This window comes from Notolepis coatsorum (assembly GCF_963971535.1).
Source record: "Notolepis coatsorum genome assembly, chromosome: 1".
NCBI lineage: Eukaryota > Metazoa > Chordata > Actinopteri > Aulopiformes > Paralepididae > Notolepis > Notolepis coatsorum.
Window position 1 is genome coordinate 93,590,491 of NC_140165.1, and position 16,111 is coordinate 93,606,601.

Below are 16,111 nucleotides of genomic sequence, written 5' to 3' on the forward strand. Positions count from 1 at the left end.
CCAGGCGTGCATAAGAACAGATAATGATATCTACTGTAATTTACTGTATTTTTTATTTTCACCACAGTGCAACCATTTTGAAACTAATTTCAGATCTAATTGTTGCTGCATGCTACTGTAACAATAGGGAGGAGAAACTAACTGCGTCTCAATATTTGTCAAAAACGTTACCTTTTGTGGCTTATTATCCCAAATAATAACAGTTATTGACATAATTCATTCAGAACGCTGAACTTTGAACCCCCATAGAACTTGCCAGGAAGTGTAGTTCGGAATAATTCCAACGCTGATCCACAGCTATGCATGCCCTCGACAAAATGGCGGCAAAGAAACTACAATTCCCATGGTTCAACATTTTCAAAATGGTCCCCGTCTTGGAATAGACTTCAGCAAATCGAGAAGGTAAAACTATCTAATGGCACTTTTAACCTATTGCTAAACTAACATATTGATGATCATATACATTCTACATGCTTTTATGACATGTTAGTGATGTTAATACTTGAATACGTTTGATTTTAAAATCGAATTTTTTTTGCAACACTCTGAAAAATATTGATTTATGATCAGATGCCATTTTATAATTTTTTTTGTTAAACCCAGAGACAGTGGACAGACTTGTCTTTCTTGCCTGCAACTTAAAGTAATGGCTTTGCTTGTCCAAATGACAATACTGACCAAATTGAGATTTATTTTTCTCGTGTCCATTTATTAAGTTTGCTTTCTAATGTAAAATACAGTTTGAAACCATCTGTACACAGTAGGCTATTCACGGTGCACATGTGCGGTGGTTTGTCCACCAAAAAAGCACCAAAAGATAGAAAAGAAACTAGCAGAGCCAGAACTGTTCAACTCCCCTGGAGCCACAGCCAGCAGAGAAGCCCGTTTACTTTCGCTTTCAAACCAGCTGCAGCCTGAGAACTGGAGTGTGAGGGGATGTAACACTAAAGATGGCGGCAACGACAACGAATTGCTGCAAAATAAACATACATCTGTTGTTTAAAAAATATATATATAATAATAATAATAAAAACTAATTTTTTATACTTATAACAATATCGATAATTATCGATATGATATTGTTATAGATATCGTTATCGCAATATCATTTTTGGCCATATCGCCCAGCCCTATTTTCAATCCAATGAATTGAGGTTCATACAAATATCCATGGGAATTGACCCTCCTTTGTGGGGTAATCCCGAAAAGGAATGAAGAGTTTAAGTAACTTAAATGTTTCCTAAACAACTAGGGCTGCAATGAATGATAATTATCATCATTAATAAATACCCTAAATAAATGAGGGCCAACTTTACATCATTAAAGGGGAACTATCTTACTATTTATTTCACTATTTGGGCAATTTTACACAATTCCTGTGAGTCTATGGAACACATCTGTACGTTTTTTTTATTTTTTTTATTCATTGTTTTGTATTTCTAATCAAGTTCTGTAGAGCAGCATTTTCTACCCTTCAAGATTCCAAGCTGTTTTTGGCTGGGCTCTGCCCATACTCGCAATGCGCTGTATGACAGTCACCCACAGTCTGCACAGAGAGAGAGAGAGAGAGAGAGAGAGAGAGAGAGACTAATTAATTTTGCCGCGGGGGGGGGGGCATAATCCCACGGGACAATGCATTGGTAACTTGTTTCAAATGACAATATATACCCCGTGAATATTATTGCACGGATCGGAATACGCGTGGGAGTGTGTGTGTGCGCTATGATATTTTGCAACAGGTTGACGTGACGCGAGTGGCGAGAGAGAGCTATGACATTAATATCTGTTTTGTAATCCATGTTTATGTTATTAATAATTTGCTTTGGCAACCTGTACAAGTTGCGTCATGCCAATAAAGCCAATTGAATTGAATTGAGAGCAGAGAACGAGCGAGAGGGAGAGACAGACAGAGAGAGGGAGAGAGAGAGAGAGAGAGCGGAGAGATGCTCCGAGAGTGTTTCCCCACACACATGCAGTCGGGAGTGTGTGTAAATGCTCCGTATGAGAGCCTCTCTCTCCCTCTCTCTATCCGTCCGCCTCCCCCCATCCGCCCGCTCTCTCTCCCGCTCCCTCTCCACCAGCACCCGCGCCACGCCAACCCATTTGAGGAAGTGTCAGTGACAGGGAAACCGCTTTCGCATTATTTCAACTCGCTCTGTTGTTGAGCGAATTGTTGATTGTGGGCGGTGGCTACAACCAGGGGCTGAGATATGCAGATCAGTGCCTAATTCATGTCAGCGAACCAGTCAAATCAGAATGGCTTGGTTCAGTGCGGGAGGACCTTGTCTCATCTGAACTGGAAGAATGCGCAGAAAAATTTATTTCCGACATATACAATGTTGATACAACCCCACATTGCTAGAAAACAATGCTAAACACTGGAAAAGGCAATTTATAAGATAGTTCCCCTTTAAGTAACTCCCGCTGATCTAACCAACTCTTAACTTCCTGCCTCCTTGCCCCCGCACAGGCATTCGCCGTGATGCCATCTTGGATGCAGCTGATCACAATCGTAAAGGAATACAACATCATCCCGCCCGTACTGGAAGGGAACACACTCCTCTTCCACCTGGTGACGGAGAACATGGACCTGACTCGGGTAACATAAAATAAGGGAAGGTTTGGGCCGGGACGTCCCGGTGCCCTCACTAAGCTAAGGTGCATACCATGTAATCGCAACATCCCGGGACCTTTGTTGCACTCAATCTCTGCACAGGAGTCAGCTAGGGCTGTGCTGATTAAAGCACCAATACCAATAATTAATGACACTGTACGGTCAAACAAAGCAGAAATATATAAAATAATAATATGAAATATATATTTAATTAAGGCTACGTGTGTGTGTGTGTGTGTGTGTGAAGGGGTGTGTGTGAAGGGGTGTGGGTATGCACTGCAAGACACAACACAATGGTATAAAAAAATAGAAGACTAATATTATAAATGTAATATCTAAGCTACTGTAGTTGTAGACCAGGGATCTCAACTCAATTTACCTGGGGGCCACTGGAGGTAGAGTCTGGGTGAGGCTGGGCCGTATCAAATATTCCACAAAAAAAGGGTTTCAAGTATTAAAAAAAAAAAAGTACAACTGATCCAATCTTCTCAATCTTTAGCAATAACATTTCAAAACATAGGCTTCTCTTACCTACTCCTTGCTGCCAGAGACTTGGCAGCGCTTCCTCTTATGTCTTCCCCCCTTGTGTGTCCTCTGAGGTTTGTCAGGCACAATACATCTTCAACAAACTACCCCTTTGCCTCATCATAAAACCTCACAAACACCAGCAACTGAGCATTCTCAGTGGTATCAGTGGACTCATCCACAGCTATGGAAATGCACTGTGCATTTTTTTATTCTATCACAAAGCTGTTTAATCAAATCACCAGCCAGTATTTCAGTTATTCTGGTAGCTGTGCTATCTGAGGCGGTTTTGCTTGCCTTCAAACATGGTCTCCATCACTTCAGTCTTACATTATTTAATTAATTATGCATCAGATAATGGCTTCTTGTGTTTAGCCAACACCCATGCTACTGAGTGAGGACTTGCTTGCTTTTTCTCATTGTGACATAGATTTAACAATAATTCTGCTTGCAGCTTGATATGATGATTTCATTCCATTTATTTTTGTGGTTCTTAGCACTGAATTTTGAGGAAAGGTTGCATCAAAATAACTGTATTGTTTCGTAGTGGCGTTTCAAATTGCCACTCTTCACGAGCTACAGTTTCTTGGCATATTAGGCACATTGGTTTGGTGCTGGTTGGAGGGAGGATGAATGCATATTTTTCAGTCCATTCACCTTTGAATTGCAGCGATTTTCACTGTTGACTTTTTTTTTACTAGCCATCTTTGAACATGCCATATTTTTCTACTAGCTGCCTGCTGGCGAAACTAGGCTACTAGTTACAGTACCTGCAGATTAGACTACCTGTAGATGCGCTGTCAACTCTCGCTCTGACCCGTTGAAAGAGACGACACGCAGTGCAGTCGGACATGCAGGCAGAGCACTGCTTGCAGAGGAGATAGCGGAGAATTTTGAGGATGCCTGCCATACGGGATATATTTTCCTTCCACTTGGTATCACTCCGGAATCACGTTTCAACCAAGTTACTAACGTTTGCTGTCATGACCCTGAGCTATGGTAGCCTATAAGTGATCAAATAAATAAAACGCCCACCTCGCGCAACGACTCTGCAAAAAGTCGCCCACAGGATGCAGTGCACTAACACTAAACTTTAATGTCAAGTAGGGGCCACAAAATATCATCCAGCGGGCCGCAATTGGCTCGTGGGCCGGGAGTTTGAGACCCCTGTTGTAGACTAAGCCTGTCGCATGGTGATTCTGCCTCGTTCTTCCCACAGCACAGTGTTTCAACAGTGGGTTGAGCTCTCATGACTAAATGTCTTTGTCTCAGAAGAAGAGCTCATATTCAAAATAAATATTATTTCTGTAAGCCATTTCTCATCCCGATGTAGGCTATATGTGGTAAAAACTAAAAGATATACAGTATATATATATATCAGCATGAGAATCTTGATGTTGGTGTTGATTACTAGAATTATACACGCAGAGAGTTTGAGTCCTGCTATTTTACAGTCTGTATAATATTTTCTTTTTAATTGTATTTTTTTATTTAAAAATAATCCACTCCCAATTTCCTCTTCAATTTGTCCACTGCAGGAACAAGCTTATGAATCTCTGATGAGGCTTAGCAATAAGGTAAGTCACTCACTCACTCACTCACTCACTCACTCACCCACTCACTCACTCACTCACTCACTCACTCACTCACTCACTCACTCACTCACTCACTCACTCACTCACTCACTCACTCACTCACTCACTCACTCACTCACTCACTCACTCACTCACTCACTCACTCATTACATAGGACAAGTGCAAAGAAATTATCTGGCTATGAGCACTGAACGGAAAAACATGTAATTGAATAAATACAATTAGCCAGCATTAATAATAATAGTACATTTCATTTATATAGCACACTTTAAACTCAACAAGATCTCAAGGTGCTTCACAGCAAAAGGAAAAATAAAAAGGTAAAAAAATAAATAAAAATAAATACTAATAAAAAAATATGTCGCCTGAACCCGCTATTGTTCCGGATTCAAGTCCACATTATCGGTATTATGTTCCATCATGAATGCATGAAAGGGGGGGGGGGGGGGGGGGGGTCGTTTCTGATTATTCGAGCATCAGAAACGGCATTCGCATTGAACACTAGAAACGGTTACCAGCCCGATCGCTATGAAAGCATTGCAGGATCAAGCTAGAATTGACGTCAAATCGCTCTTACCTTTGGCCGAAAGTAATCCAAAAAGAATATTCCAATTTCTTGATCGCCATCTGGTAGATCCAATCCCCATTTGCTCGACGTTATAAATTACCATAACATACGGATCAAGCATAGTTGACGGGCTTCGATGTAACCGGCTGAACTGTGCGCTTCGCCGAGAACAAAAAATGAAATCCGAGACATGGGGTCATTCCACAGCCCAGGATACAATGTTAGAAATGTAGCTCGATACCGCCGCCTGGTAGGATGCGGCCGGTACTGCACCTTCGGATTCCCACTATGCATTTTTCAGCCAACACACAGCACCCTGAGATTGAATAGGGCAGGGGTTCTCAATTTTTTTTATACCACAACCCCATTTTATTTAGGATTTTTTTTGGCGACCCCACACTTAACACATTGGTTGCCAACAACGAGAAATCACGTTGTTATTTCTTTTATTAGCGATATCCATTCATTTTCATCCGTCCAGCTTGACATTATCATTGGGAATGGCTCTGAGCTCGAAAAGGGCAAATACCGGCCCCTATCGTCTCCCGGATGGTAATGCACATCATTGGATTGGATTGAGTGAAAAAGTGCATCAGAGAAATACTCCGGTCCAGGATTTTCCTATCTCTGGCAAGCAGTGTTGTGTTACCAGAGTCACTTGCGGGGCTGGAAGCAGCTTGGATCATGCGTCTCGGACTATAACATTGGAGCAATAAACGCGATCAATATTTGGAATGGCGATCAGGAATTGGATTCATCTTTTTGCAGAACATCTGATCTGAGGTAAGGAATCTATGTTACCAGTTTTGGGTTAATCAGAGTTGTTATTCACAGATTTCACAACGTGTGTGTGTGGCGTTAGGCGCTGAGTGCAGCACGAATAAATTTATTTTTCAGGCCGCTTTTGTATCGTGCATAAGAACACAAATACTCTCGATAATCTAGCGTTTATTTGAAAACTATTCATAAATCAGCCGGAAAATGACAACGTGTTTTGTGTATTCCAGTAAAGGGCGGAATTTCTCTGAAATTACTAGAACTCTCCAAAACTATACTCTTATTCAAAACAGTATAAAACGGAAATGTACTGATAAAAACAATCCGTTTCGTACATGTTGACTGCAAGCAAGTCATTGATAAGCGACGGGTGTATTAGACACATAGCCATCATTTAAGATATAGTTTATGCGTTCGCAAATGTGCTCGTCCTCCCATTGATTAACGTGGTGGCATCCAAGCGATAAATTGTCATATCCGGCTGGCAACCAATTTGTTAATGTATCGTGTAATTTCAACGTGGAGATAAGGAATATCAAAATAAAAGCACGTTGTTTAGAAAATGAAATTATAGCACTATTATCAATTAAAATGAATGAATATTATCAACAAAAGCAATGGAATTGTTTCTGGATGCACATTTATAAAACGAAGGTGACACGCTTTATCACCGCAGCATTACACAACACTTGGTACTCGTTCCGGACTGATATCCAGAACTTTGCAAGGGCCTGTCCAGTGTCCAGTGAACTTGACTTTCAGTAGCTCGTCACACGAAAGATCATTGAGCGCCTCCTGGCTGCATTCTGTTCCTACAAAAAGCCATCAAGCTGAGTAAATACCCCCAAATCTCCGCTGATTATCCTGGATTGCCACTAACGGAGTTTCCAGCGCATTATCAGCACATTTCTCTGCCAATGTGTTGTTTTTGTTTGCAAGGAAAATCTGCGCTTCTTCTCAGAGTTAACAAAGGCGAATACTCTGCCTCGAGATCAGAGGCAGAGCCCATTTCATCGCGGCCAACCAGCACCGCTTCTGACAACAAACCTATCAATTGCGAGTCTGGGTTACACACAAAAGACCAGACCCCCCCTCCCGCGATTATAAATGCGCAGGGTGTAGTGAGATGTGTATTGGAATACGTGTGTCGGCCTCCATTGATGAAGGGGTGAGAGTTGCGAGACATGGCAAATACACACAGCTCCCGGGTGGAAAACTCGATCTGAGTTATTTTCTTTTGCCAATGCACTGTCACCTACCCGCGACCCCACTTTGGGTCGCGACCCGTAGTTTGAGAACCGCTGGAATAGGGTATTAAAATCGAAAAAAAGGAAAAACTACACAGAAACGAGAATCTTCGTTTTTGGCAATTAATGTGTTAACTGGCACCGACCCGGCCCCATGGACGTTTTAACACTTTGAGTGCCAACGACGAGATTTCTCGTTAGTTCATGCCAACCGTTCAGTGCCAACGAGACGAGAGATCTCGTTTTTGATGTTTTTCTTTTAACTTTATTAGCGATTTCCATTCATATTTCATCAATCTAGCCTCACGTTACCACTGGGACTCTGTCTGAGCTCCATTGGGAAAATACCGCCCCCTATCGTCTCTCCGGATGGTACTGCACCCCATTGGATTGAATGAAAAGCATGGAGAAAAACAAATCCTGCTTCCACATTTTACTTGTCAGACAAGTAACCCGAGACGATCGAAGTCATTGCCGAGCCGCAGAACAGCAGAGAATGTGTGTTTACAGTACCCAGCGTTGGATCAATAAACGTGATCGATATTTGGAATGGCGATCAGGAATTGGAATAATCTTTTTGGAGAACATCTGATCTGAGGTAAGGAATCTATTTTACCAGTCTTGGGATAATCAGAGCTTTTCTCACATATATATCAACGTGGGCCCTATGTGTGCGTGTGTGTGTGTGTGTGCTGGAAATGGATAATCGATTTTTCAGCCCGCTTCTATAGCGTGCATAAGTACACATATACTATCGATAATCTAGCGTTTATTTGAAAACGATTCATAAATAGGCCGAAAAATGTTTTTTTGTGTATTCCAGTATATTCCAGTAAAGGGCGATTATCACAGAATCTTCTGAAATGTTCTGGAACTTTCATAAAACGAGCGTTTTTCAAAATGGTATAAAACGGAAATGAACCGAAAAATATTATTATATTATACACATAGCCATAATTTAAGATATAGTTTATGCGTTCATGTGAGGTGTGCGCCGAAGTACACGGCAGACTTAATCTTTTTTCGAATACCACTCCCAACTCCCGACACTCTAGATCCGTCAATCATTTGGTGATCTTGGAAATTATTGGACAGGGTTGTAACCAATGAGTGTGGCTATCCAATGCTACCCCACGTGGGGATGAGGGAATCGGGGATCTAGGTGAAAAGTCACGAGTGCAAACAGGAAGAGAAATGTCCGCTGAATGCATTGGAGTCGATGAGGAATTGGTTTTATGCAGTTCTTTTTTTTATCTCTCACTTTTTACCAAAATCGCTCCTAACCACTAATTTCTGAACGGATTTTTATGAAATGTTATGGACATGGACACACAAGACTTCAGGCTATGGACCCAGGGTGTTTTTTAAGCCATACCAATTTTTTTTTAGAAATATACATTTGGATATTGCAACTACTACAGAAAAATTTGAGTAACAAGTTTTTCTACAACTCAAGTTCAGACCTATGTTACTCTATTTCATTAGCACTAAAAGTGAACTTTATTGTATCAGAAACTTCAGAATGTTATCTTTCAAAAGAGACCAGGCTCATGAATGTGCTATAAGTATAACGTATAGTATTTTGGTTTGCAAAAGAAGTATGCAGTCCTCAACTTCAAGTAAAAAAATTGCCACTTTTGGGGGCGCCAGTTAACCTATTTAGCCCGAGGGGTCCATCGGCGGACCGCAAATGACATCACGTCATAAATCAATCCCTCCAGACTGTATGACATTAACTCAATCTGCGCCATCCACGTATATATACGTGTTTGCTCGCCATGCGTTGAACGGTGATGATGATACGTTATTAGATCATTTGATCTTTTTCCTTTGATCCCCGCGCTACAGACTCGCCCGGAGAGATCTGAATCATTTTGGCACAGCCACATATGCTTGAACTGCAATGCCCATCGAATATCACCAGATGGCAGTATTGTCTACCATTTGAACTCGGATAGGAAGGCAGCATTATTGTCATTGAATGCATCGAGGCATCGAGACTGGCTCTGTGGGGGAGGAGCTCTTCCAAAGCGATTGCAAGCAGATCCGCTTGCCTCAAATCGAGTAAACACGTGTAATTATAATTACATATAAACTTGTAATTGCGATCGCCGGTGGGATCATTGGAATTATTCTTTTTGGATTACCTTCTGGCTACGGTAAGGACCACCCATGTCTATTTTACCGAACGTGGTATGTAACATGTTTATGTAACTATGACAGTGGCTTACTGTACCGGTCATAAACAAGGCTTTTTCTAACGATCGGATTTTCGGGGTAAGACGGTACATATGTACATGTTATATACCGTAGTTTTCGCACTATAAGCTGCACCTGAATATAAGCCGCAGCAGCTAAATTGAATGATGTGTACATATATAAGCCGCACTGGACTATAAGCCGCAGGTGTTTTAATGTTTAATTACCATATGTAATTAGCATTGGGACACAATACTGTCGGACAAATAACAAGAATTAACTCATTTACAAGTTGTATTAAGTTTAGCAAATAAGGGAACAGATAAATAACATTTCAATGCAGTCAAAAAAGCAATATTTCGATTTTAACATTTTCGGGTTTGGTCACGTGGAGTCGCATATAAGCCGCACCATTATATAAGCCGCAGGGTCGAAAAATGGGGGAAAAAGGCGCGGCTTATAGTCCGAAAATTACGGTACCTGGATTTGGGAGTATTTGGAGGTTCAGGGAATCAACCAGAACGATTCGGGCTTATTGCACATAAAGCGTCCTATCTCGCGATCTATGGAAAAACACTGGATTCTTTCGGAAATGGGCGATGTTCAGCGTGTAATAAACTACAAACTACAGTGTGTAGAAACGAACCCTACCTGAGCCCAGTCAGCTGTTATCTCTCTGTTGCGTGATTGGTGTGTCTGTATCAGCTTGGTTAGCTAACGTTGGCTAGCGTTAGCTCCACGGCTAATCTTAGGTTACCCTGAATTAAATCAATGACTAGGTTCTAATACATTGGAGTAGTTTTCACTGCACATAGAAGCAGTCAAACCGGGAGCATTTCGGGAGCATATGACAAACGGAGGCAATTTCGAGCCCTTAAGAAATCAAATAGTCTGCTCTATGGCTGCATGCTAACGCTAACGTTATGCGCAACTGTAGGAAACACCTGGCAGCGATACGAGGAATCGATAGTCACGGAGGCATGCGATTCCAGGAATCGAACAATTAGGAACCGGCTCCCAACGGGAACCGGTTTTCGATTCCCATCCCTACTAGATATCAGCATGTTTCATAAGACATAGATTGAAAAGTATCCCCCAGATTTGTACAGGTGATGGCTTATTTTGAAGGTATGAACCTGTATTTTCATATCATGTAAAAAAGAAAAAAACTAATTTGAAGACTCCTCTAAAGCAGGGGTTCCCAAACTTTTCAGGCCGGGGCCCAGAAAATAAGGCGTCAGAGAGCCGCGGCCCAATGCACATCGTCAGGCTTTTTTTTCTTTTTTTTTTTGCCAGGCGACCGATTTTTTAAGCCAAATATCACTTCAATCCTATTAAGTTAGTTCAAGTTAGTTATTCATTTATATGTGCTATTTATGAGAGGGCTAACTTGTTGCAAAATAATAATGATAATAATAATAGCCTCATTAAAATACTATTGTTGCTTCGGTTGTTTTCAGCGTTTTATGTGCATAATCTGTTATTTAGTTTGAAATGTTCGTTGAAATAAGTAGATTTTTCGTTTTTGTTTATTTATTAAGTTAATATAAAACCATATAGTCACATTTTAGAATACAATAGAATAGAATTTTAGAATACAACTAGAAACACTGTCCTGGCCTGCTTCTAAGTTCAGTGGCCTGACAAAAAAAAATTTAATAAAAAAATAAAAAAAAATAAAAATAAAAAAAAGATTTTTTTTTTTTTTTTTAATCATCTCGCGGCCCATCCGTGGCTGCTCGCGGCCCACCTTTGGGTCGCGACCCCGACTTTGGGAACCACTGCTCTAAAGGACCCAAGGTCTGTGCTGGGTCACATAATTTAGTCTTGGTTTTGACCTTATGCATACTGCACCTGTGTATACTGTATACTTACTCATAGTATATATTTTGATTACAGTGTCTATTGTAACTATATTTATTGTAAATCTGTAATGCAAATATAACTGAAATGGCATACATACCCTCATCTGCACCTTGATTTACACTGCCCACTTGCTCATAATGCGTATATCGGAGTTAATAATATTGTTATATTGTTTACACTGCCTATTTTTCTTTTCTACTGTACTATAATTGTATGACCTGTATCATGTCTTCTACTATTACCCTGTACCCCCCCTCCCCCATGCTGCTATGATGCCTGAACTTCCCCAAGGGGATCAATAAAGGAATATCTTATCTTAACCTACGGTCTTCCTGTCCAGCCTCTGGTCGACACAGCGACGCTGAAGGAGCGGCTAATGCTTTTCGTGCATAGGGACGTGTCGAACTGGCAAGCCGCTAGGACCATCCGACAGGCTGTGGCAGGTCTGGCGTGCTCCAGGAACTATCTGGACCTTCATCGCAGGGTGTGAACTCATGCACACACACATACACACACATTCTCCCACCTGCTCACATTAGTCCTGGGCGATATATCGTGAACCTCGATTCGATCGATATTTTATTAAAGCTCCACTATCTTATAAATGGCCTTTCCCAGTGGTTTGCATTGTTTTCTAGCAATGTGGGTTGTACCAACACTGACTAGATGTGAAATCCTCATTCAGTCCCATTCCTCCAGTTCAGCTGACACAAGATCCTCCCCCACTAAACCAAGCCATTCAGAATTTACTTGCTCTCCTACGTAGTAAGGCGCTGATCTGCCACCGCCCGCCCACAATCAACTGTAATACGCTGAAATTATGATCAAAACGGAGCGAGTGGAAATAATGCGGAAGCGGTTTCCCTGTCAGACACTTCCCCAAAAGAGAGAAAAAGAGAGAGAGAGACGGAGAGACGGATAGAGAGAGGGAGAGAGAGGCTCATACGGTGCGAGTCTCGGAGCGATCTCTCCTCCCTGCCGACTGCCCCTGCTTTTTACACACACTCGCGACTCGAGTCGCTCACACATGCACACAGCTCTGTGCTCTCGTCTCTCTGTCTGTCTCTCCCTCTCTCCCTCTATCTGTCTCTCTCACTCTATCTCCCTCTCTATCAGTCTCTCCCCCCCCCTCTCTCTCTCTCTCTCTCTCTCTCTCTCTCTCTCTCTCTCTCTCTCTCTCTCTCTCTCTCTCTCTCTCTCTCTCTCTCTCTCTCTCTCCCCCAAAGGTATCTGCCAGTGCAGGTGGGTGACTGTCACTCAAAGCGCATTGCGAGTATGGGCGGAGCCCAGCCAAAAACAGCTTGGAATCTGGAAGGGCAGAAAGTGGTCCACCAAAGTACTTGATTAAAAATACATAACAATGAATTTGATTGAAAAAAACCTTACAGATGTGTTCCATAAACTCACAGGAATTGTGTAAAATTGCCCAAATAAATAGTGAAAAAAATTGCTAAATAGTTCCACTTTAATGCTCGATATGGAAAGAGTAACATCGAGTTTTAATTTCTAAACTACTTCAAAGTTTTCACACAAGATTTCGTTGCTCTTGCTTTTCGTTTTCCGCGGCAGCGCTCCTTCCTTGTTGTGTGTAGAAGACTCCACCCCTGATCTGAGTAGCTCTCGCAGGCGAACATGGCGGAGAAAAAGAAAGATGCAAGCTGGACTGTTAGTTCCAAAAAAGGACATGTAACGTGTATCAATTTGAAACTCTTATCTCGGTTCTAATGTTTTAATTTGTTTTCCTGCACTGGAAAACAAACAAAGTACCAGGTACCAATAGCGAGTAGAGAGTCGAGTCAAGTAGGTACCATGCAGTGGAAAAGCGGCATTAGTGAAGTTTGTTTGGCTGAGGTTTAGGGATGGGTACCGAATCAGGTACTTTTAAGGGTACCGACCGAATCACGTCGGTACTACAGAGTACCGATTCACTTGAGATCCGCCGGTGCCACATTTCGGTACGCGAAACGAAACCTATGAAGTGTGCCGCACGTTCACGTCAACGTTCACACACACAATACACGCTTACCTAGGATTTGACTTGATTCAACAACAAAGCAGTCGGGGCAATGGCAAGCCGAAAACGGTCGCAAGTGTTGTTACACTTTACAAAGCTATATGCAGACAACGCTCGCTGCAATATTATATATTAATAATAATGATAATAAATTATTTGAAGTTTTGATTTTTTTTACAACTAAGGTAGGTAGATTACATTTTTAGAGACTAAAGTACAGAAAAAGGTACCGTTGGGTACCGGTATCGATTCACAGGTACCGGTATCGGTTCAAATGTGAAGGGTACCCAACCCTACTGAGGTTACAGGAGCGGCTCCCTTTAGCTTGATACATTCATCGTACTCGATAACGTGCTTTATCTTCGGCAGATTTGTAGTGGTGCCGGTCTTCGTCGCAACATCTTTCATACAAGTCTTACAGACTACGGTTGTTTGTTCAGTATATAATTTTGCCTGTTAACCAAATGGTGTTATAGCTGTTAACACATTCTGTGCCACGCAGTTTGCCCATCTTATACCACTCTCTGCCAGTGCTGTAAGCCTATGGAGTCGCTCACCTTCTTTGCAGGGCTATAACTTTTTAAATATTATAGCTATATCGACGTTACTATAGCCCATTCAACATCGGGTATCTATCGTTCCGGATGTGGGAACGTTATATTTTTCCATTTATACATTGTCGTGTTAGTACCATCGTGAATATAAGTGTTTTTGGAGTGTATAGCAGTCATTCCTAGAACGCGAGTTATAGGCCCTGACGCATATTACACATAATCGATTGGCGTTTCGTTCCTATACACGCTATATTAAAAAATTCAAATGCATATGCTCGGTATACATTATGCTCCATCATGCGTGAAGGAAAGGGGGGGGGGGGGGGTCGTTTATGACTCCTTGATTGTCAGTAACGGCTTTCCTTAGTAAGACATCATACGTTGAGCAGATGAAATAAATGGACAATCGAGCTGGAATTAACGTTAGATTCCTCTTACCTGTGGCCGATGCGCCTGGAGAAAAAAAAATCAAATTATCTGATCTTGATCGGCTAGATCCATTTTCCGTTTGTATGACGCAATAAACGCCGAAAGCATATTGATTATTGCGTCTCGAAAGCGATCAAATGTACTCGAGTGTTTGTCTTGATCAACATAACAAGATATCTCTGCCGGAGGATTTTCCCCGATACACAGAGCGCCCCATCCGGTTTAGAGTGGAGTGCAACTCGCCCGAAATCCACCAGGCGGCGGTATTGAGGCATTGAAATATCAGACCGGGTCCAGCTGGCTCCCGGAGCCTTCCTGGATGAATTATGAATGCGTGTAATAACGATAATAAATAAATAAATAAATAATAAACTAGTTTTTGGCGCAGGATGTGTTAAGCTTGTTATTTTGCACTAATTTGTGAAAATGTATAGAAACAAAGAGTATCCAAATGTTATAATGCTCTAATGTTTTACAAGCCATATCATATGGTGGCATTATCTGTTCTTGACTTATTTTTGTATTTCATTTAAGATTTTCTCATGTTTTATTTATTTTTATTTATTTTTGTACTTTGGTATTTGAGATTTTTCTTATTTATTTTAGTTTAATTATGATTATTTCACTGTATTTACAATCTTGGTTAATGTAGAAGAGCATAGCTTCAAGAGTTATTTTGCACAAATTAGCAATTTGAAATATTGTGAGTTAAAATAATAAGGCCCCTACCCTGCCTGCTACAGTGGCTTTTATTTTTTGATTATTATATTTGTAAATACCTGCAGGAAAAAGGTATTTTTCTTTGTGATGATCATAATTGCTAAATAAACATTCTGGTTTATAACATGAATCAATTTGTTGATGGTTCAGTTTTATACAGGAATATTATTTATAAACTTTAATATGATTAAATTTATGCAAAAGAATATTGTGATATCAAATTTAGGCCATATCGCCCAGCACTAGCTCACATACTGTACACACACACACACACACACACACACACACACACACACACACACACACACACACACACACACACAGATATATTTCATGTGTTTTGTTCTCTTCTCACACCGTTGTGTGTGTGTGTTTTGCAGGTCTATGTTGAGTTTGAGTCTCAACAGGACTTGAATGCAGTGTTTCATTGGTTCATGAAGAGCCCAGAGATGTTCAGCTATTTTGATACTCACATTTTCCAACCGCAAAGCCAAGCACCTGGTAAGACATTCTTAATTTGAATCTTATAGCAGTTTTTTAAAGGTAGAATCTGTAATGTTGTCAAACGGCAACCTCTTGGCAGAAGAGCCCCTCTTTCCTTACATTGATAGTTCTTTTTTTCTGATATGTGGGTTGGATTTCAGTGGGTCTGGAAAAATTCACAGTAGAATAAGTTACTAAACTCCAACCCACTTTTCAGACCAAAACATAAAAAAGTAAACAAAGCGCAGTGCCAGGCGCGGCCCTTTTACCTAGAGCTCACTGTTTGACATTAACTCAATGGATGCCAAGGGGGCGCTGTTTACCTTCTGGTTAAAACGCCATCGCTGTAATGCAATGGGGAGAATGCCGTGTTTTGCGAGTGCTAAAACTATATGAAATATTATAGCTATAGATCTAATAAACACGTCGATTGTCAGTGAGTTTCTTCCAGTCAACATGCAAAAAACAGATAATTTTTTCATACATTTCCGTTTTATACCGTGGTGAATATGAGTATAGT

The 16,111-nt window shown here is 41.1% G+C and overlaps 1 protein-coding gene across 1 annotated transcript in view; it reads left to right on the plus strand.

The window, feature by feature from the left end:
• LOC311242862 (uncharacterized protein) overlaps window positions 1-11,881 on the plus strand; it is a gene marked incomplete at its 3' end in the record, with an annotated part of 37,644 nt that extends 25,763 nt beyond the window's left edge. The window contains exons 4-6 of the mRNA XM_084331924.1: window positions 2,471-2,599; window positions 4,678-4,716; window positions 11,732-11,881. Coding sequence (XP_084188050.1) covers window positions 2,471-2,599; window positions 4,678-4,716; window positions 11,732-11,881 — 318 coding nt within the window. The remainder of the gene's footprint in view (window positions 1-2,470; window positions 2,600-4,677; window positions 4,717-11,731) is intronic.
• Window positions 11,882-16,111: the final 4,230 nt, after the last annotated feature.